We start from the raw sequence: 21,184 nt of genomic DNA, 5'->3' as shown, positions 1-21,184 counted from the left end.
AGTACACCCCTGAGGCCGCCCTCCAGCCTCACCCGTCCCCACCCTGCAGCCTGGAACTCTCCGGGCTGTGCCCAGGGCTGCACCTGAGAGTGGTTGTCTGGCGCCACCTACAGGACGCACCGAGAACGACACGCCGCCCAGCTCCTCCGAGCTCAGATTCCTGAAACTCCCGGCTGGGAAGGCGCCCGTGGACAGAGCGCCCCTGTGGCCGCTCAGAGCTCTGCGCCCTACGCCGGGCTCTGGCTGCAGCAGCCCGGCCACCCAGGTCAGGCAGGAACTTCTTACAGCATCGAATCAAATCCAAGATGCCTTCAGTTGAAAGACACATCATTCATTTTTGTGCCACTAGAAAAGAAAAAAGCACTACCAAGTAAAAGATGACACAGCACTTCCTGGGCACTTAGAAATTTGATTTTATACTTATTCAAGGTGCTCTCTAAATTGAGACAATCTTTATCGTACATCACTATTGGCCATACATAAAAAGGAAACTGTGACCAAAATAATTTAGTGAAGATATTCTTGAAACTTTTGCACGTGCAGAGTCTGACTTTTCTTGCATCACTTTGTCATTGAGTCATTGAAGTCTGTGTTGTTCCTGAAAATACTGTCCTGTGTCATCAAGAGCAGGGATGATGCAGCTTTCCTTCTGAGTAGTCCACTCTTGCCTCAGGGATGTCCTTCCGAGCTGCAAGTTTTGATGAATAGGGGCAGGTATCCCCGAATATGTCACAGTTGCTGTCTGCTCACAAATTGATACTGAACCTCTTAATCTCAAATTCATGCACCTGATGCACAGTAAGGCAATCATTGAGACGTGGTGCTTGGAGATGGAGAAAGGTTTATTTGAATTGGCCACAAAGAGAAGGCTGGAGGATAGGTTCTCTCAAATCTGTCTTAACAAGAGAAGAAAGCAGGGGGTTTTATAGAGCTAAGCAGCTTGGTGGGAGGAGTTTCAGAGAAACAAAGGGGTGGTCAGTGTTTCTTTCACTCCTGGTGAGCCCCAGGGCAGTCTCATTCCTGGGCAGCCATGGCAGCTGGGGGCTCGTTATCTGGTGATCCTTGAAGGCATTCTCTTTCCTCTGTAAAGCAAGCTCATAAATCCTTCTGACCCTTGAGTTACCCCTCAGGTTAAACAACGGAACAGCAAACAGACAAGATTAACTTCTTTCCATAACAAGGTCAAAAGGTAATCTTATTGACTATTTACAGTAACCCTCAGGTACCTGGCTTCTGTCACAGCAATTGAAAAATGCATCCTGGGGCCAGCCAGTTGGCATAGCCATTAAGTTCACGCATTCTTGGGGCTGGCCCCATGCTGAGTGGTTAAGTTCGCGTGCTCCACTGCAGGCGGCCCAGTGTTTCGTTGGTTCGAATCCTGGGCATGGACATGGCACTGCTCATCAAACCACGCTGAGGCAGCGTCCCACATGCCACAACTAGAAGGACCCACAACGAAGAATATACAACTGTGTACCAGGGGGCTTTGGGGAGAAAAAGGAAAAAAAAAAAAGTTCACGCATTCTGCTTTGGCGGCCTGGGGTTCGCTGGTTTGGATCCCGGGTGCAGACCTATGCACCGCTTGTCAGGCCATGCTGTGGCAGGCGTCCTACATATAAAGTAGAGGAAGATGGGTACGGATGTTAGCTCAGGGCCCGTCTTCCTCAGCAAAAAGAGGAGGATTGGCAGCAGATATTATCTCAGGGCTAATCTTCCTCAAAAAAAAAAAAAAAAAAAAGCATCCTGACTTCAGAGATGTTAAAATGTGGCCTGGAAACACATCTCAGAATGGATGAAATATGGTGTTAGCACTACTTGTTCAACAAAATTACTGGGGTGCCTACTCTATGCTAGGCCTGTGCAAAGGGCAGGAGACACAGCCCCAAACAAGGCTGTCTAGTCCCTGCTCTCAAAGAGCTCACAGTGCCACTGGGAGACAGACATCAAACAAACAGTCACATTTAATGACTGTGGTTGTGCTGTGAGAGGGGTCAGCAGCACGAGTGATTGTGTCTGGGGTCAGAGAGAGCTTCCCTGAGGAGGTGGCTTCTGAGCTCTGATGAAGAATAGGAGCTATTGGGGCCGGCCCCGTGGCCGAGTGGTTAAGTTCACGTGCCCCGCTTCGGCGGCCCAGGGTTTCACGAGTTCCGATCCTGGCCACGGACATGACACTGCTCATCAGGCCATGCTGAGGCAGCATCCCACATGCCACAACTGGAAGGACCCACAACTAAAAATACATAACTATCTACCGAGGGGCTTTGGGGAGAAAAAGGAAAAATAAAATCTTTAAAAAAAAAAAAAAGAATAGGAGCTATCCAGGGAGAGAGGCTAACGAAAGGCAAGACAGAGGCAAGAGCATCTGTAAAGGCCCTGGGGCAGGGGGAGGAGCTTAGTGGCTCCAGTGTGGCTGGAGTGTGACAATGAAAGAGTGGCAGGAACTGGAACTGGAGAGGTGGGAAAGGGCAGGTCATGAGGGCCTTTTTCCAAAGCACAATTGGGAGTCATTGCAGGGCTTTAAGTTAAGATAGAAACTGAGATACAAAGAGGCTAAATAATATGCCAAGTCACAGAAAGTGATGGAGACAGAGATGGAACTCAGGTATGGCTGGTTCCAGGCTGCTACTTTCAGTCCTCGCTGGAGAGGCCAGAGGGAACTGCCTATCTGATCTGCCTCCCCCATGTCCCGCTGAGGAGACTGGGGCCTGGGAAGGGGAACAGGCTGGCCCTAAGTGGCACAGCAGATGGGGGCTGATCTAGAACCTAGGTCTCCAGGCTTCCAGCTCCCTCCTCACACACAGCCCCAGCAGTCCTGGCCTGGCCTTGGCCAAGGCCCCACCTCCCTGAGTCGAGGGGAAACTACTGGCGCTTAGAGAGGAAAGGACTGTCCCTTCTTAGGTCCCAGGTAACTAGGTCAGCCAAGTGTCTCCGTTTCCCAGTTTGCACTGGTGGTGGCTGGTTAGAACCTGAATCCTGGAGCCTTCCGAGGCCAGGCCAGGCTTAGATCGGACCCAGATTCCTGATGCAATCGGGTGAGACCTGCCTTGCACTTTTCTTTGGCCACCCTGCCGGGGACGGGTCAAATTCCAGCCCCACTGACCTCCCAGTCCTTCTGAGCCTTCCACCCAGGTTGACGACAAAAGGGTTCTGAGCACATAGGGACACAGGACCAAGATCTGGGGTCGGCCAGCCAGGCATGTCAGCAGCCCCCTCCTGTCAGCACAACCCCAGGACCAAAGCTCCTGGGACAGACACCTTACTGCTCTTGGTTATTTTTTCAGGAAAAATTTCCAGAACTGAACTTGCTGAGTCAAAGGAACCCATATTTACAGATTTTGATGAACTATCAGCAAACAGTCCTAGGGTTTCGGACAAATTTCCACTCCTTCTAACAGATCTCCATCATCAATAACGCCTGAGGGCCTTCTTTGCTGTTTTGCCAGTTGGATGGGCCAGCACCTCTTGCTGCTGTTTGAATCTGCACAGTTTGTCATCGAAGAGAGGTTCTCACATTCAATGTGTATCAAAATAGTCTATGTCGTTTGTTATAAAAATGGAAAGGCATGCACGGACTGGGAGAAAATATTTGCAAAAATATAGCTGGCAAAGGACTTGTATCCAGATATATAAAGAACTCTAAACACATATCAATAAAAAGACAATTTAAATAGAATAGACAGGGGCCAGCCTGGTGGCACAGTGGTTAAGTTCGCACGTTCAGCTTCAGCGGCCCCGGGTTTGCCAGTTCGAATCCAGGGCACAAGACCTACACACTGCTTGTCAAGCCATGCTATGGCAGGCGTCCCATATATAAAATAGAGGAAGATGGGCATAGATGTTAGCTCAGGGCCAATCTTCCTCAGCAAAAAGAGGAGAATTGGCAGCAGATGTTAGAGCTAATCTTCCTCAAAAAAATGAAAAATAAAAACAATAAATAGAATAGACACCTTATCAAAGAGGATCTACAGATGGCAAATAACCACACCATTAGCATTAGGGAACTGTAAATTAAAACCAAATGAGGAGCCAGCCCTGTGGCGTACTGGTTAAGTTCAGCACATTCCACTTCTGCTTCAGCAGCACATGTTCAGGGGTTTGGATCCTGGGCGTGGCCCTACACCACCAGTCAGCCATGTTGAGGCGGCAACTCACGTGTAAAATAGAGGAAGACTGGCACAGATGTTAGCTCAGACTACATCTTCCTCACCAAAAATAAATAAATAAACCCAAATGAAATACCACTTCACACCTACTAGAATGGTTAAAATTAAAACCCCACCAAAGGTTGGCAAGAATGTGGAGCCACCAGAATCCTCATACACTGTTGGTGGGAATGTGAAATGGTGCAACCACTTTGAAAAACAGTTTGGCAGTTTCTTTTTTTTTTTTTTTTGAGGAAGATTGCCCTGAGCTAACTACTGCCAATCCTCCTCTTCTTGCTGAGGAAGACTGGCCCTGAGCTAACATCCGTGCCCATCTTCCTCTACTTTACATGGGGGACACCTCCCCCAGCATGGCTTGATAAGCGGTGCATACCTGGGCACCAGGGATCCAAACCAGTGAACTATGAGGTGGAACGTGTGAATTTAAACCCTGCGCCACCGTCTGACTCTCTCCACCCTGCCTCTCCTCGCATGCTCCCTCCCTCCTCTCCCTCTTCTGAGCAACCTTTTCTACTTCTTGGTGTGTAAAGTGGAAGAAGGTTCCAACAGCTGCAAAGACTGAGTGGGTCTCTGCATCCCAATTCCAAATTTGGGGGAAAGAAAACCAATTGGCCCAGTTTGGACCAGGCATCGTCTGCTGTCCTATCAGCTGTGGCCAGCGGGCGGAATCACATGGTTCAAACACGCAGGCAGGAGAGCGGAAGGACAAGGGGCAGAGGTCGGCCAGCGTTCTCAAACTTGAGATTCAGTCAGAGTCACATGAGAGCTTGTTAAAAATCCGCACCCACCCTCCCTCCCCAACCTCACCAGTATCTGCTTCAGTTGGTCTGAGGTGGGACTCAGAAATGTGCATTAACAACCCAGATGATCCTAAAGTTAATGCTTTTCAGGTTATAACTTGAGAAGCAGCTAGTCTAGGCAAACGCTCTGAAGATATTTTGATCTGGAATCTGAATTGCAGAACTTCAGGGTGGAAAAAAGGATTAGGACTCTTTCAGCTGCTCGTGACAAACATCTTCTCAAAATGACATAAGTAAAACTGGAGATTTGTAGGTGCTGTAAGTGGTAAATCCAGGAGGGTAGAGCTAGCTTCAGGAACTGCTGGATTCAGGTTCTCCAACCCCAGTTGAAATCTCTCTCGATCCTCTGCTTAGCCTTTCCTGGGTTGGCTTCATTATTAGGTGGACTTCCTCCACTGGGTCACCTCCCAAGAGCCTCAGGTTTTCATCCCACCAGCTTGGAAACTTCAATGGAAAGAGCAAAAGTCCCAGGGCAGATTCTCATTGGTCCGATTGGGTCATGTGCTCACCCTTAACCAATCACTGTGGACAGAGGGATTCATTCCTCTCATGGACCAGTCCTGGGCCACATCCTTACCACTGAGGCCAGAATTGGGATCCCTCCCTCAAACTGAGTGGACTGAGTGGAGGAGGGGTGGGTCCTCAAAACAAAATCAGAATGCCACTGCCAGGAGGAGCCCTGGGTGCTGAGCAGACACTATAAACAGCCAGAAGAGATCATGGAAGCCTTTTGGTCCAACCTCCCATCTGGACAAGACCCTGTTGGAGGCCTGTCTGGAAATAGTGCTTCTGCCAACATCAGCCTTGGAGGGGTCCCCTGCGGTGGCCAGCCCCATTTGGAAACATCCTGATAGGCAGGTGGCATGTGAGTATCATTGCCGTGTGTGAAATGAGACTGACTCAGTTTCAAGCAAAGCAAAGAGCCCAGCCCAGGTACTTCCAGGGAGTCAGGCCCAGCCTGGGCAAAGGAGGGGCATCCAGGAGGGGTGTCCTTACTAGGGACCATTCCAACTAGATTGGCCCACCCCCATCAGGTGGATGGGGAGACTAGGGTGCAAGAGAAAGAGGGATCCGGCACCCAGGCCTCCTGCCTACCAGCCTCTGCCTCCAGCCACCTTCCTCTGGCTGCTCCCACGGTATACAAACTGGCTCCCAAAGGGTTAAGTACAGAGCTTACAAAATGACTTCCGTGGATTGAGTCCAGTCCACAGGTGTGTTTTGTTTGGCTTGCACAGGGTTTACAAATATTTGATAGTCAATATGTTTAAACTGGGAGATTTCACATGAAAGCCTAGATTTCTGGCTGCTTTTGTAAAAACGGACTATCTGGCAGGATGGACCCACATTCCTGACTGTCAGGATTGCCTGAAGCCAACCGAGTTCAGCCTCTATCGAGCCAACTTTGTACAGATGCAAGCAGAGGACTTGTTATCTGAGTCAAGGGACTCAATCTCAGCAGGTGTAGGCATTTGAGTTTGTCACCTCGGGATTGGCAGAATCCTTGGAGAACGTGCGGTGAGGGGTCCTCAGGCGGGCGCCCTCCTGCCCCTTCATTTCTTCATCTCCGTTACCTTCTACAGGCCGGGCCCTGTGAGGCGCTCCGGGGCTCCTTGTCATCTGTGCACGGGCCCTCACATCACTCATCTACTTCACTTTTCTCATTTCATTCTCTCATCAGCCCTTAGAAGCAGAGGCTGCACAGGAGGGCAAACCTCACAGCCCGGCGGGGGAGATGTGCCCTGTCCAAGGTCACAGAACTCAGGTGGGGCAGGGCCACTCAGGGTGGGGCTCCTGATGCACCTGTCACAGGTCCAGGGTCCAAGCTGCAGCTCCAGAAGGCTGATTCATGCTCCTACTTTCACGAGACGTTGACTCACAAAGAGCAGGCTGCGTAGCCAGGCACGCCTAGGGGAGACTCCCAGGTCTGCCACTTATAATGCCCTGCCATCAGGTGAGTCTTGGCTTTAGTGTCTTCATCTATCAAATGGGGGAAATGCAAAACATCTCACAGGGATGCTGCGGGCGCTCAACTCAATCAACACTGCAATAAAAAGTGTATTCAATGTCTGTTCGGGGACTGCGCTATGCACTTGAAAAGTAATTATGAATAAGAGTGAAACTGGGGGCCAACTTGCTTTAACTATACTCAGTTGTCTGTTTGCAAAAGAAGTTAGATAATGCATTCTTTTTTTTTTTTAAGATTTTATTTTATTCCTTTTCCTCCCCAAAGCCCCTGGTACATAGTTGTATATTCTTAGTTGTGGGCCCTTCTAGTTGTGGCATGTGGGACGCCGCCTCAGAATGGTTTGATGAGCAGTGCCGTGTCCGTGCCCAGGATCTGAACCTGCAAACCCCAGGCCACCGAAGCGGAAAGTGCAAACTTAACCGCTGCACCACCAGGCTGGCCCGATAATGCATTCTTAAAACCCACCCTGTAGATGACATCTCTGACGCCTGGATCACCATGGTCCGGGTGCTTGACTTTTTCAGGAACTGAGAGTTGACTCCTTGTCCAGTTCCGGCTGGTTAAGACCACCGACTCATCAACTGGGCCTGCGCAGATGACCAATGGGTGACTCTTTGACATCAAGGAGCTGAAAACTCCACCCTCAGATCATGGTAAGGCCGCCATTTTGTGAACATGTGCCCTAGGAAGAGCCAGGAAGCTTTACTACGCTTGTGCAGATGGTCAATTACCTCACTTCTCCTTAACTCCAATCACCTATTCCCACTTCAGACCTCCCCACCCCTCTATCCCATAAACATCCCTAATTCCCATTTTTCGGGGAGACAGATTTGAGATTGGTTCTCTCTTCTCCTCGCTTGGCTGCCTTGCGATTAAACACTTTCTCCTTACAAACTTGTCATCTCAGTGATTGGCATGATCATGCAGTGGACAAAACGAACCTGGCTCAGTAACAACAAATATTGTTGCTGTAGGACAGTTGTCCTTAACTGGGGGCGATTCTGCCCATGGGGGACATTTGGCCATGTCTGGATACATTTCTGATCATCACGCTGGAGGGGGAGGTGCTACCGGCATCTACTGTGTAGAGGTCAGGATGCCGCTAAACAGCCTACAGTGTATAGGACAGCCCCCCACAACAAGGAATGATCCAGGCCGAAATGATAATTGTTTTGAGGCTGAGAAACCCTCCTTTAGCAGGACTCAGACAATTAAATGTGCAATTACAGTACAGTGTAAAAGTGAGAGAGGAAACACATGGTGTGATCCAGGAAGGCTCCCTGGAGGAAGTGACACCCAAGCTGGACAAGAAGGATGAAGAGGAGTTAGGAAAGAGTTAGGAAAGTGATAAGGAAGAAAGTTGTTCTGAGCAAGAGGAACAGCAAAGGCAAAAGTTTGGAGGGTATACAGAGCCTGGCATGTTTAAGGAGGTAAACTTTTTTGTTTTCAGTTTTATTGAGATGTAATTGACAAGGAAGTAAACTTTGAGTGTGGCTGGAATGGAGGACAAGGTGGGAAACAGCAGTGGGCCGTGAAAGTCCTCTGTAGGTCACGTTCAGGAGCTTGTACTTCACCCTGAGAGGTAAGGGATGTCATTGAAGGGAAGGAACAGGGAGCAGCCTGGTCAGGTTTGCTTCTGAAGACCCTCCTCGCAGGTCACTCAGGGACTGCTGTGGCTAACCCAGGTGAGAGAGGTGGGATTGGACTAGAAGAAGGAGAGCATGGGTGGATTTGAGGGGTATCGGGAGAGTCTTTTTTTTTTTTTTTTTTTAGGAAGATTAGCTCTGAGCCAACATCTGCTGCCAGTCCTCCTCTTTTTGCTGAGGAAGACTGGCCCTGAGCTAACATCCGTGCCCATCTTCTTCTACTTGATATGTGGGACGCCTACCACAGCATGGCTTGCCAAGCAGTGCCATGTCCACACCTGGGATCCGAACCAACGAACCCCGGACTGCCAAAGCGAAACGTGCGCACTTAACCATTGCGCCACCGGGCTGGCCCGGGAGAGTCTTAACAACTAGTGGATGTGACAGGTGAGTGGCAGGAATCAAGGATGTCACTTGGCCTTCCAGCTTGGGTGACGGGGGAATGGAGGTGCCATTCACAGAGCTGGGCTATAGCTGAGAACAAGATCATTGAAGCCAAGGGGCTCCCAGGGAGGGGATCAGTGGGAAAACAAGTAAGTCCACGTGGGATGAGAGTTAGGGAGACGATGTGCGGGGAGCTATGGGTGTGCACAGCACGGAGGAGCCGGCCTGGGCTGGTGGAGTGATGGGAAAGGGCCTTCTGCAGAAGTGACATCCAAGCAGAAGCCTGAGCACTTCCCAGGAGCAGGCCAGGGAAGAGGTGGGACAGGGAAGGTGGTGGCCCTGAGTTGGCAGAGAACCAGCACATTCCAGAATAGCTTCTACGCCTCTGTCACTGGACAGGCCATTTTGAGAACCACATTCCCCTATGCAAATATCTATACCAAGTTTAGCTCATTAGTTCTAACCAAAAGACTGGGTTTGGGGCCGGCCCTGTGGCCGAGTGGTTAAGTTTGTGCTCTCCGCTTCAGCGGCCCAGGGTTTGGCCGGTTTGGATCCTGGGCATGGACAGGACACCACTCGTTAGGCCACACTGAGGCGGCGTCCCACGTGCCACAGCTAGAAGGACCCACAACTAAAAATATAGAACTATGTATTGGGGGATTTGGGGAGAAAAAGCGGAGGGCAGGGGGAGGAAGAAGATTGGCAATTAAAAAGAAAAAAAAAAATGAGTGGGTTTGTCCCTGCCTATTCCTCTCTGCAACCACCTTGCCACCGTCTACGGCCCCAACCAATTGTCTAGAACTTCTCCAGGGGTCAGGAAGTCTTTTCAGGGAGGTTTCCAAGTGGGTCTGCACAGAAAGGCCCCTCACAGGCCCGGGGCCCCTTTCTAATGTGCAAAGATTTCCAGAGTAAAAGAAGTCAAAGTGGCCCCGGTCCAGCCAAGGTTTTTCTCATTCTCATCTCTTGACTCAAAGCTATAGGAAACGGGAAGTAGTTCAATAGGTTCTCTTTCAACATTTGGGGAGCTCCCTTGCCTCCTGATTGGGGGACAGAAGGAAGTCCTCAATTCTGCCAGGAACATGGCAGAGAGGCTGTCTTTTGTGGGTCTGGAGTCATGGCTCCAATTTATAATAAAAGCAGTATGTTAGCTTCTTTCCGAAGATGGCCACCATCAGTTCCCCCTCTCCCTGTGTGCATGAGCACGCCTCCATCAAGGGGTGGGATCTACTCCTCCATGCCCTTGAATCTAGGCTGGCCCCGCATTTCATGACCAAGAGAATATGACAACGTGATGCAGTGCTGGATCTAAGCCTAACCTTTAAGAGGACTGGCAGTTTCTACTTCCTCATTCTTGGAAGCTCAGCCTCCAGGCTGTGAGGGAGCCCAAGCAGCTGCATGGAGAGGCCCATGAAGAGGAGAACTGAGGGGCCCACCCCAACTCCCAGCCCCAGATGACAGTCCCAGCAGAGTCCCCAGCCCAGATCCAGTGTCAGCTTGCAAGATACGCAAGCGAGCCATGTTGGAAGTGGATCCCCCTGGCCCAGGAGAGCTGCCCCAGCTGACAAGGAGAAATAGAGATAAGCCATTCCCTCTGAGCCCTGCTCATACTGCAAAATCAGGAGCAATAAATGATTGCTGTTAGGAGCTGCTGGGTTTGGGGGTGGTTTGTTACACAGCCATAGCTCACTGAAACAAGCAGCTCCTATTATTGGGCAGCTCTTACGTGTCTTGTTGAGGACACTGCCCTAGGTGCCCTCTAAGCATTAACTTGGTAACTTTGCATCAACCTCGTTAGAGAAAGATTTCTAGATGAGGTGGCCAAGGCTTGGAGAAATTAAATGACCCCATGCCAGGGCACACAGCCAGTGCATAAGAAGCAAGCTGACTGCAAAGACCTGGTACTTCCTTGCGAGGAGCCCAGCTCCTGGCCACAAACCCATGTGTGATCTTTCAGGCCTGGCCATTGGCCATTACAAAGGCTTTACATGGCAGACCCCACCGGGAGGTGCTGCCTCCCCGCCCCAACCAGATCCGGGGCACAGCCAGTGCACTGTAGTCTCTGACGGGAGTTGCAGTCAAGGAGGCAGGCCCCCCAGGCTGGCCAGAGCCCAGATGCCTCCATTTGGAGGCCTCTTTATTGGGGTCTGTCAACCAAATCCATCCCCAGGTGCCTTTGCCAAGGCCTCCTTTTGGATCAAGAGGAGTGGGGAAACTCAGTACCCAGTACTCTGACTCAGTTCTCAGTCCTTTTCCACTCTTAGCCCTTCCTTTCTCATCTCCCCAACGCGCGCGCACCCACACACGCACACACGCACACAGAGTCTGTAAAACAGCAGGAGCCTTTTGCCGGGGTTCCCTCAGCAGTGAGATGATTCCCCACCTGCAGTACATCTAACCCTGGGCTGGCACTGTCTTGTAGGGAAAACAGAACCCTGGGGGAGCTGGCACTTTTTCCTCTTGCTTATACCATCTCAGTAAGTGATTAAAGCCTTGACTGCTGCTCTCATTTTGGCTTGTTGTCTTTTTTTTTTTAAGATTGGCACCTGAGCTAACATCTGTTGCCAATCTTCCTTTTTTTCCCCTTCTTCTCCCCAAAGTGCCCCAGTACGTAGTTGTATATTCTAGTTGTAGGTCCTTCTGGCTCTCCTATGTGGGACGCCGCCTCAGCATGGCCTGATGAGCCATGCCATGTCCATGCCCAGCATCCGAACCAGTGGAACTCTGGGCCGCTGAAGCAGAGCGTGCAAACTTAACCACTTGGCCACAGCGCCAGGCCCTTGGCTTGTTGTTTTAATGGATTATTGTGACACGTGGCAGCTCAGCTGGTGACAACTTGCTCAAGTCGCCTCTTTCAGAGCACGTATGATAAGAACCTTGGTTCCCATGGCCCAGTCCACCTTGAATCCTTCCTACACTCTGCCCCTGTGCCCCGCAACCCTCTCGTTCCAGGGTCACATCTTTGGTAATCTGGCTCAAACCACTTTGACAAAGCTCCCATTGTGATCTCAAGACAAGACTCACGAGTCACCCCTTTGGAGGAACAGAGGCTGTAATGATGATGACAGCAGCCAGTATTTGTTGAGCACATGCTATGTCCTGGGCACACGCTAAGGGTTGTATGTACATGAGCTCATGAAATGAGTTAATATACAGTGCTTCCAACAGTGTCTGGCCACAGCGAGTCCTCAATAAATGGTAGCTATTTCCATCAAATGACAGTTCATAACACCCCTGTCAAGTAGGGACTATTATTCATCATCCCCATTTTAGAATTGAGAAAACTAAGGCCCAGAGAAGTTAAGGACCAGTGACCAAGTGGTGGAGCTGACCTCAAGCCCCAACCTTGAGGAGCCTGGGCCCTTCCACGAGGAGCACGGCCTCTTGGACCTGTTGTGAAATCTCTATTGAATAAGAAACAGCTGGTAAAATGCAGTCCACAAAGTACACCTTCATCAAAGACTTCCACCAAAATGGCTTAAAATGTAAAAGGTTTCATTGCTTGTAGTGAGCTTCAGTGGCTTGGAGGATTTCCTTTACATAAAACTCCACATTTCAGGAAGGACTCCAAAAAATCACCCCAACCTATGTGACAGCGCTCCACCGGCACCACCAGGTGCAGTGGGTTTAATTCCATTAAACCACCCTTTTCCCTCTCACTATGAGTAAGTCCAGAGCCTGGAGAGAGTAGGAGAGCCACAGTGTTCCCTTTCAAATGCCAAGAAGAACGATAACTAAAGCCGCCTCCCAGGCCTCCACGAGAATAATACAAGCTGCCTCCTAGGCCTCCACTTTTGACCTAGAAACTCCTCAAGGTCAGGCTCAAATTATCTCTAGGTGAATTCACATCTCACTGGCAGCAAGGTCAGAGGAGTTAAGAGTGAAGAACAGCAGTTAAGAGCATGGGCCACCCTAGGGAATAAGGTAGCTGTGTGACTTTAGGCAAACTGTTTAACCTCTCTGATCCTCAGTGTCTTCATCTGCAAACTGAGAACAATGTTAGTACCTACTTCATGGGGCTGTTGCAAGGAGTCAGTGAGGTAATGCTTATAAGGCCTGGACAGAGCCGGGGCTCAGTAACTGTCAGTTTTTATAATACTAAATACTGGAGAGTGATAACCACGTCCAGGAAGGCTGGGATCCACCCAGAAAGAAGGGCAATCTTAAATGAGAATCTCTGCTTGGCAGGGCTTCTCAACCCCTAAGCAGCAGAAACCCCTAAGAACCAGCCCTGCCCGCGGCTTGATCCTGATTCAGCTGAGTTCAAGGCTTCCAGTATCCAAGCCAAAGTTCTTAACCTTCAAGAAATACCAGAATAATCCAGAGAGCTTGTTTACAATGCATATTCTTAGAGCTCTCCCTCCCAGAGTCTCTTCTAGGTATGGGGTGAGGCCACGGATTGGGTATACTTAACAAACACCCCAGGGAATTCTGAGTCTGAAACACTGCCCTAAACCAGGGATAGGCAGGCTTTTTCTGTAAAGGGCCAGAAAGCAAATACGTCTGGCTTTGTGGGCCAAATGTCTCTGTCACTCCTACTCAACTCTTCTGTTGTAGCAACAAAACAGCCACAGACATTAAGTAAATGAAGGGGTGTGCCCGTGTTCCAATAAAACTTTATTTACAAAGACAAGTGGTACGCCAGACTTGACCTGGGGGCCATAGCGTGCCAGCCCCTGCTCTCTGCCAACCCAGATCTCTTCTAGATAGAACCAATAAAGACACAGACGTGTGTATAAAAAAGTGATATTTCTTTAATTTAAAATTATGACCTGGAAAGAATCAGTTTAAGTGATCCAGGCATCCTCTTTATACCCCATGGGAACAGACACAATATTGGCTCAGACTGACAACCCCAGAGAAAGACCAAACCAAGTCACAAATCCTCAGGAAGTCCCCACAGCAACCCTGCTGGAGCCATGAGGCTCCATGGAAGGAGGGGGCCCTGGCTGCCAGGGCCTGCTGCTGTCCAGACACGCTAAGAAGGGGCTTCCTTCCGCCACCCAACTCCCTCACCAGCTTGATTCCTCCATAGCTGGCACCGCATGTGACTTCGACAGAGAGGTTGGTGATTCGGCAGTCACCTCCCAACCATCTTTGGGGGCATCTTCCCATGATTGTAACGGTGAGGCTGAGCAATTCTAAATGTATGTGCCCAGAAGGGCAGCACCTTCATGTTTAGCTGAGATCCAGAGCCTTGAGCTGTAACCATTGGTCACGTGGGTCCAAGGCACTGGCAGCAAATGGCTAACATGGGAAATGATCTGGGAAGATGCAAGGGTCTTGGTAATTGGCGGCAATTCTGAAAATGAAACAGACACATGCCATCTGGGTAAGCGCCCTACAAACGGGGAGAGAGAGTCAAGAGGGAACAGGGAACACCACTCCTTCAGCACTCCAAGGTCTGTGTGCTTTTCCCCGAGCACAGAAGTCCAAGGTCCTGCTTCTTAGGTCAGCTTCAACACTCCACCTCAGACATTCAGGGCCAATGAGGCCTTCAGATTCACCCAGCCAGTCAGTGGGGGTCTCTTGAAAACATGAGGCGCTGAATGACGTGTGAAGGGAGTCCAGGGTGTGATGTTGAACAGGGGTTTTTGCACTGGGTTTTGGATATGCAAAGTCAGCAGAGAGGAAAGGAGGAAGGGTGTGGCCAGAGCTGCCCTCGTTGCCCCTGGAGGCCTTCCCAGGAGAGGTTCGTGTACAGAATAAATACAACTGGCTTGGAGCCTTCTGGACGAAGCCCGCAGGTCACCCCCGACCCACCGCAGTGCGGCAACAATTCTCCACACTGGTTTGCTTTCTCAAAATTTACAGCACCCAAAGCCTGATGCTTCACCTGAGTCAAAAGCTGTAGGGACAAACCACCAAAAGGCTGCCCAGGGACGCAGTGGAAGACCAGATGGTGGCCGAGCTGTCCCCACCACACACAGCATTCCTGAGCCTGGCGGGCCGCATCCCGGGTATATTGCAGGGGCAGCCCAGGGCACTAACAAGGGCCCCTGCTGTGCCTGGGGTCGGGTGGGGAGAGAGCTCGGCATGAAGTCCCCTGAGAACCGAAGCACAGTGAGAAGGAGAAGAGGGCGGGGTTCCTCCTCGGGCCTAGTCACTCTGCCTCCCAAGGGAGGAAGAAGGTATTACCGTGCTGCTGCCAGCACCACTGACATTACCTTGGTCAAATGGATGGCACCGCCAGGGGGGCACTGCAGCATGCCCCCCCGCTGTGAGACAGCCCCCCAGAAAGAGCCTTCCTTACCGTAGTCCTCAACGGAGTGTGGGTCACATCACAAGCCCTGGCTCATGACAACACGTGTCCATCACCAGCGCCTGACGCTCACCCAATCTTCAGGTTCTTAGCAAGGCAGCTCAAGGGGTCAGGGTAAGAGCGTTTGGGTCCTAGGAGCCCAACAAGTTCTTCCCAGTCTCCTTCATTTCTCAGAAACAGTGGACCCTTAAATGTCTGTCAAAGAGGGAGCTGTCCACATGACTGGCCCTCGCCTAAGGCCAATCATAGAACCCATTTGCAAGACCACCACGGTGTCATCCAATCACAACAGAAGGCTGGTCCGAACCCCAGCCTCACTGGATGATGCTGTCGGGCTGCCCATTCTGGGCCACCTGTCCAGGGTCAGAGGTAGGGGCGGGATTAGGTGTGTTGCTCTGCAGGTAGCGGCGGAAATCTTTGATCATGGGCCGGAGGACCTGGATGAGGACACTCAGGGCCGCCTGGGTGCCCTCCATGGCCTGAGCCTGGCGCTCCTGGGCGCAGGCCTGCACTTCCTGGGAGCGGCGGATCATCTGCAGCAGGTCGTTCTGCTGCTCCAGGTGCTGGGCGATCTCCTTCACGTGCAGATTGGTGACCCGCTGCTCCTGGATCAACTTGGCCGAGTTGAGGGCGATGCGGCTCTTAAGTGCCTGCGGCTTGACGGAGGTGTCAGCGTGCTGGGCCATCATCTCCACCGGGGCCTCGGCTGGCAGGGGCGGGGGGGCCTCGGCTGTGCAGTACTCTACCACTCCCTCCTCCAGAGTGTGATAGGTGGTGTCTGTGGGGACTGTGGGGAAGAAAGAGCAAAGGCAGCAGCAGGTCACTTTCTAGAAAGAGTGAAGCTGGCCACGTGGGGTGGGGAGAAGGCCATTAAGCCCTATTCTGGGGAATTCAGGCCTCCTCTGGCTTTATAGCTATTCATGTATAAATCTAGACTCTAAGGGGTTTAGAATCTTAATCTTTTTGGTAACCAAAGGGCCAGCCTGGATCTGGCAAAAGCAAAGATGCTAATAAGAAGACTAGCAAAGACTCATGATGTGCCAGCCACTGTGCTAAGACCTCTGCACTCATTAGCTCAACAAATTCTCATAATGACCCCAAGAAGTAGTACTGTCATGTTCACTTTCAGAGACTCAGAAACAGACTCGGAAACATGCAGTGACTTGCCTAAGGTCACACAGCTTATTCAGCAGGTCCAGGAAGCAAACCCAGGTCTCTCCAAGACCAAAGTCCAACGTGCTCATAACCACCCACTGTGCTGCTTCTGGCTAATAAAGGCAGGGTCACATGCTCCCTGTCATGCAAGCACACAGCAGGCATCTTGGCTGGGACTCTACATAAGCTGTTTGTAGCCACACTAGTTTCTACCTCCTTCAGTGCTTTCTTGACTTCCATGTGACTTATGGCCAAGCAGAAAAGGAGGTGGGAGTGGCAGCAGCTAAAGTGCCCAATAAATGCCTGTCTCCTTGATCACCTTGGTCAGTGGAATACCTAAAGGTCCTCCCTCTTCCAGAACAGCAACTGATATAGACCAGTGTTTGATCTCCTTTCCCACCTCAATATCCTTGAGAAATATGACACTGTGGGGGGATGGCCCTCACATACATCCATTTCCTCTAAGCTGCATGGAGAATCCCTGACGGATACTGTTCATGGGCTGTCACGAGAGGCAGTTAACAGTCACTGGTGCAAACCCTTATCTGAACTAAAAGTCCAACCAAAGCAAGTTCTGTTGTTATTCCCAGCTAAGAACCTTTGGAGGGATTCTAGGTGGGCTGTTGGGGCCTCCACGTGTGCGGGAAAGGTCAATCTTCTCCACCCTCCACATCAACTGTGTGTCCCCACCCCCACCAGGATGCCCCTTCCTCTTGAGTCCTTAGGTTTCCCCAAATGACAGTGCAGTTATCCACATATGCGTCTTATCTGTCCTCCCAGAATATAACTGGCCTATATTTTAGACACCTTGGTAATCCCAGTGCCAAGCACAGGGTTTGGCACAGAATAAGTGCTATAATATTTGAGGAATGAATGAATGAGTAGATTAACACCAGGAACCCTGAGGTTTCTAAGCAGTGCCTGACGGATGTTCACCGCACTGAAAACTCAGAATGCTTTTGTCCAGAATTGATGTCTGGGGCATTATTCTTCCCATGTATCTATTCATTCAATAATATGTCCTGACTGCCTACTATGTGCCAGGCCCTGTGATAAGTCCTGTGGGGATACAGACATGGTCTCTGTCTTCAAGGACCACACAGTTCAGTCGTGGACATGAATGGGGGCAAATCTCAGTAGAGAGCAAACCAGTCTCGAGAAGTCTAGACTGCGTGCTGAGGAAGTCCCAGAGAGAACAAGATCACTTCTGTCTGGGGAGCTCTTGGAAGGCCTCATGGTCTTCTAAGACTCCCATCTGACCTTTGACCCTTGGCAGCCAACCTTCCCCAAGCTGCCCCAGCTCCTGCTGGCCCTTCCCATTTATGCACGCCGAACTGGGCAGGAGAGGTCACTCACTCTGTGTCAGGGTGACCGTGGCTGCGGCTGCAGTGGCCGTGGGTCCAAGGGCCACAGGGTGGATCTCTGTGGTACTGGGCAGGCTGATGATGGTGGCCTCGCCCAGTAGGTTGCAGATGCGCTGCTGCATGGGGGTGAGCAGTACAGGGGCTACAGCTGGGCCACCGCCGCCACTGCCACCACCTGTCCCAGGTCCACCAGCTCCATCCTCCTCAGTGGACCCTGGGGCCTCGCCACCCTCCACGGCCGCCCGGACCTGGGCAACCTTTCGACGGACCTCGGTCTTGAGGTCAGACCATTTCTTCTTGACTTCAGGCAGCTCCCTGCGGCAGGTGGCCACAGCGTTGACCCTTCTCAGGATGCCGTGCCAGGCGGCGCTCTTGGCAGCCAGAGGGACCCCGGCGTTGAAGTGGTTCACCAGCAGGTGCTTCTTCAGTTCCAGCTCCTCCACGATGATCTCCACCTCTCGCTCAGAGAAGTTCATCTTCCTCTTCTTGGCTGGGACAGCCATGGCTTCTCCCAACCCCTCCTTGTAAAGAAATTATAATCCCCTCAACCGCCCCAATTCCCCTTCTCTTCTTCTTCAGCGTCACCCCTCACCCACCCCCTTACAGGGGACAGGCCGGGCTTGCCCAAGGCCAAGCACCAGACCTTCGGTAACCCCCCTCGCTACGCAAAGTGCGTAGGCCTCAGTCCCGACCGGTCCAGCCGCCGCCAGCCAGCTGCGTAATGGCTTCCTGAATCTGCCTCTTCCGCCGGGGTGTGCGGAGATCCGCCCACTTCCCTTCTTCCCGCCTCCCAGTGCTTCTCTAGGGGAGCCCGTCCTCCCAGTTGGGCGCCGCTCAAACATCGCGTCGATCACTGGTTCTTTTGACCTGTCGCTCAGCTAAAGAACACGCCTACTTGCTGGAATTTGCTTGATCATTGGTCTAAAGGTGTGTCTGTCACTAGAGAACGCTCCGCCCACCTAACCTTGATTCACTTTCATTGGAAAATCGTTCTTTCAATCATCAGTATTACGACTATTACGCCGTTAAATTCAGCTATTTTATTGGCGGTCTAGGGAGTTAAGATTACCAAAACCCGGCCCCCTGAGGATACCTAGTGCTTTCGGCCTTGAGCCGTGGACCAATTTTTAATTCCACCCACTGGCGCAAACTCTGCCTTTCAACCGCAGCTCACAATTAGTCCTCACACAAATCCTATTTCCCACCGGAGACTTCGATCTCTCCGTAGGCGACCGCTCCTGCCATCCTTAGGATTCCGTAGTCTAAACCGCGTTTCTCAATGGAAACCGGACACGGGGTCTTCCGCTTGCCAATCATATGACTTCTGCCTATCGCGGCGTGATTTCCTCTCTCCGGCCCGGCTCAGCCAATCCCCGCCTCCCTCAGTTTGAATCGGCCCCAGACTGAGCCGGGATCGCCCCGCCCTCTCCATTGATTCGGGTAGTCCAGAGCGGTGTGGGCAGTCCTCGGGGAGGCCCCGCCCCTCCCGGGTCGCCGTCCGGGCCTGTGACTGGCTGGTGGCGCGCCTGGAGGCGTGGCCAGCGAGGCGGCGCGCGGCGGGGCGGGGCTCCCGGAAGCGGCCCCTCCTGCCAGCTTGCCGGCACCTCGGAGCCCGCGCTCGCTGTCTGAGGACGCCGGCGTGTCTCCGCGCTCTCCCCGCCGGCCCGCCGCCCGCGCCGGCGCCCCTGCTTCGCGCCCGATGGTGAGCAGTGTGTTGTGCCGCTGCGTGGCTTCCCCTCCCCCGGACGCCGCCGCAGCCGCCTCGTCGTCCGCCTCGTCTCAGGCGTCCGTGGACCCGTGCGGCGGCGCCGTCTGCGGGGGCCCGGACCACCGGCTGCGCCTGTGGAGCCTCTTCCAGACCCTCGACGTCAACCGCGACGGCGGCCTGTGTGTCAACGACCTGGCCGTGGGGCTGCGGCGCCTGGGACTGCATCGCACCGAGGGCGAGCTCCGGGTAGGCGACGCGCACCGTCCGCGCGGGACGGGAGGGGGCCCCGTGGCGCCCCAGCACCTCCGGGAGGTCCGGGCGACAGGTCTGAACGGCCCGGCCTCTTGGGCAGCCCCTTGGAGCTTGGCAGGCCTGGCGGATGGCTTCTTGGGCTGAGTGGAACCCCCTGAGTGACAGGTGGACACCCCATTTATGCCGGGGTGGGAGTGGGGGCTCCTTCTGGAGTCTGTGGGCGCTTGAGCCGGAGGAAAGGCTCTTCGTGGCCACCCTCTGGGCTTTCTGATGGGCGAAAAGCCCCTTCCTGCTCAGGCTTGCCCCGAAGTAGGGGCCAGGTCTCAGGAGTCCGCCTTTCCTCACCCCCTGACCTTAAGGCTAAGCTTGATGCTCCCTCCTCCCCTCCTACATTGACGGGTTCGTCCATCCTCCTCCCGCGGCACCCCTCCCTTCCCCTCTCGTTTCCATGCCAGCCGTGGGCCCTGATCTGGTTCCTCTCAGAAGCATGTGGGAGTTAAAAAATGGGAACTGGGGTTTCAGGCAGATCCGTGTCGGTGTGGGTGGTGAGAACTGACAGTTCTCACGGCTTAAGCTCATCCCCGTTGACATGCTTATCCAGAAAATGGCATCGTGATCACTTGCAAGGTTGCAGATTAGAGTGAAAGATTCTGGGGGAAAATTCTTCCTAAAGGTGAAAGTGTTGCACACCTAGGAGAGGATATTGTTACTCTGGTCCTGGACTGGGCTCTCAGCCAAGGGGGAAGGGAGAACAGAGCATAGCCATCTCTGGATCTGCCAGAAAGAGGAGAGCTGTCCTTTCTGTCTAAGAACCTCCAGCAGAGGCTGTTTCTTCCCCTTCTGTCTCTCATGGTATGTTTCCTCCCTCACTTTGTATCCGTACCTACCCCTTCCCAAGTATGTCATTTATTGTGTCTTAGCCTGGTTTACAACCTGGAGTAGGACTCCTAAGTAGTTTACCCTCTCTTCTAAGTTAGTTCCTTTGGTCCATTGGTTCCTACCACAATTAGAGAATCTCTTATAGCCAAGCATGAAAAAAATCTGGTAAGACACCAGCGAATTAAACCAATTTGTTGGTCGAGTAGGTGTACATCACGTGTTTTTAACTCATGTCCAAGATATCTTGGACCAACATCCAAGGTAATTAACCTACTTAGGATCAACCTAGGAAGACCAAGGGTAATACTATACAAGATAGAATCACTGGGTTAAATCCAAGAGGTTTAGAGACAAGTTAAAAAAAAAATTTCAGTGAATTTTATATAAAATGGTGTTGTGAGCTGGATATTTTCCCACACATTTCTGATGAATAAGTCACCAGAAAGATAGGACGACTGAACTTAGAGAGTCTGTGCCTTATGGGTTCAGGGAGGTGTGGGTCCCGGGGAGCCTCTCTGCTCTTATGGAGCTGCCCACTTGGTGTATACTGCCAGGCGCGTCAAGGGCATCTGGCTGCAGGAGTGTGTTTGGTATTTTCACCTTGCTTT

At 52.0% G+C, this 21,184-nt stretch overlaps 2 protein-coding genes across 6 annotated transcripts in view; one reads left to right on the top strand and one right to left on the bottom strand.

The window, feature by feature from the left end:
- Positions 1-19,002, bottom strand: part of NAIF1 (nuclear apoptosis inducing factor 1) — a 33,160-nt gene extending 14,158 nt beyond the window's left edge. The window contains exons 1-3 of one of the 4 annotated variants that reach the window (XR_011506213.1): positions 17,730-19,002; positions 15,210-16,005; positions 121-7,611 (exon numbers count right to left, since the gene is read on the bottom strand). Coding sequence is in view for 1 of the 4 variants with exons in the window: in XM_014863623.3 (XP_014719109.1) it covers positions 15,533-16,005; positions 17,730-18,240 (984 nt within the window). In the remaining 3 variants the exon portion in view is untranslated. The other 3 variants (XR_011506214.1, XR_006533116.2, XM_014863623.3) reach the window with 3 other exon arrangements.
- Positions 19,003-19,295: 293 nt separating this feature from the next.
- SLC25A25 (solute carrier family 25 member 25) overlaps positions 19,296-21,184 on the top strand; it is a 33,100-nt gene continuing 31,211 nt past the window's right edge. The window contains exon 1 of one of the 2 annotated variants that reach the window (XM_044778688.2): positions 19,296-19,691. In XM_044778688.2, the coding sequence (XP_044634623.1) occupies positions 19,437-19,691 (255 nt within the window). In that variant the 5' untranslated portion in view covers positions 19,296-19,436. The remainder of the gene's footprint in view (positions 19,692-21,184) is intronic. The other variant, XM_014863620.3, reaches the window with a different exon arrangement.

This window comes from Equus asinus, chromosome 10 (assembly GCF_041296235.1).
Source record: "Equus asinus isolate D_3611 breed Donkey chromosome 10, EquAss-T2T_v2, whole genome shotgun sequence".
Lineage (NCBI taxonomy): Eukaryota > Metazoa > Chordata > Mammalia > Perissodactyla > Equidae > Equus > Equus asinus.
This window is presented reverse-complemented; position numbering and strand designations above follow the sequence as displayed.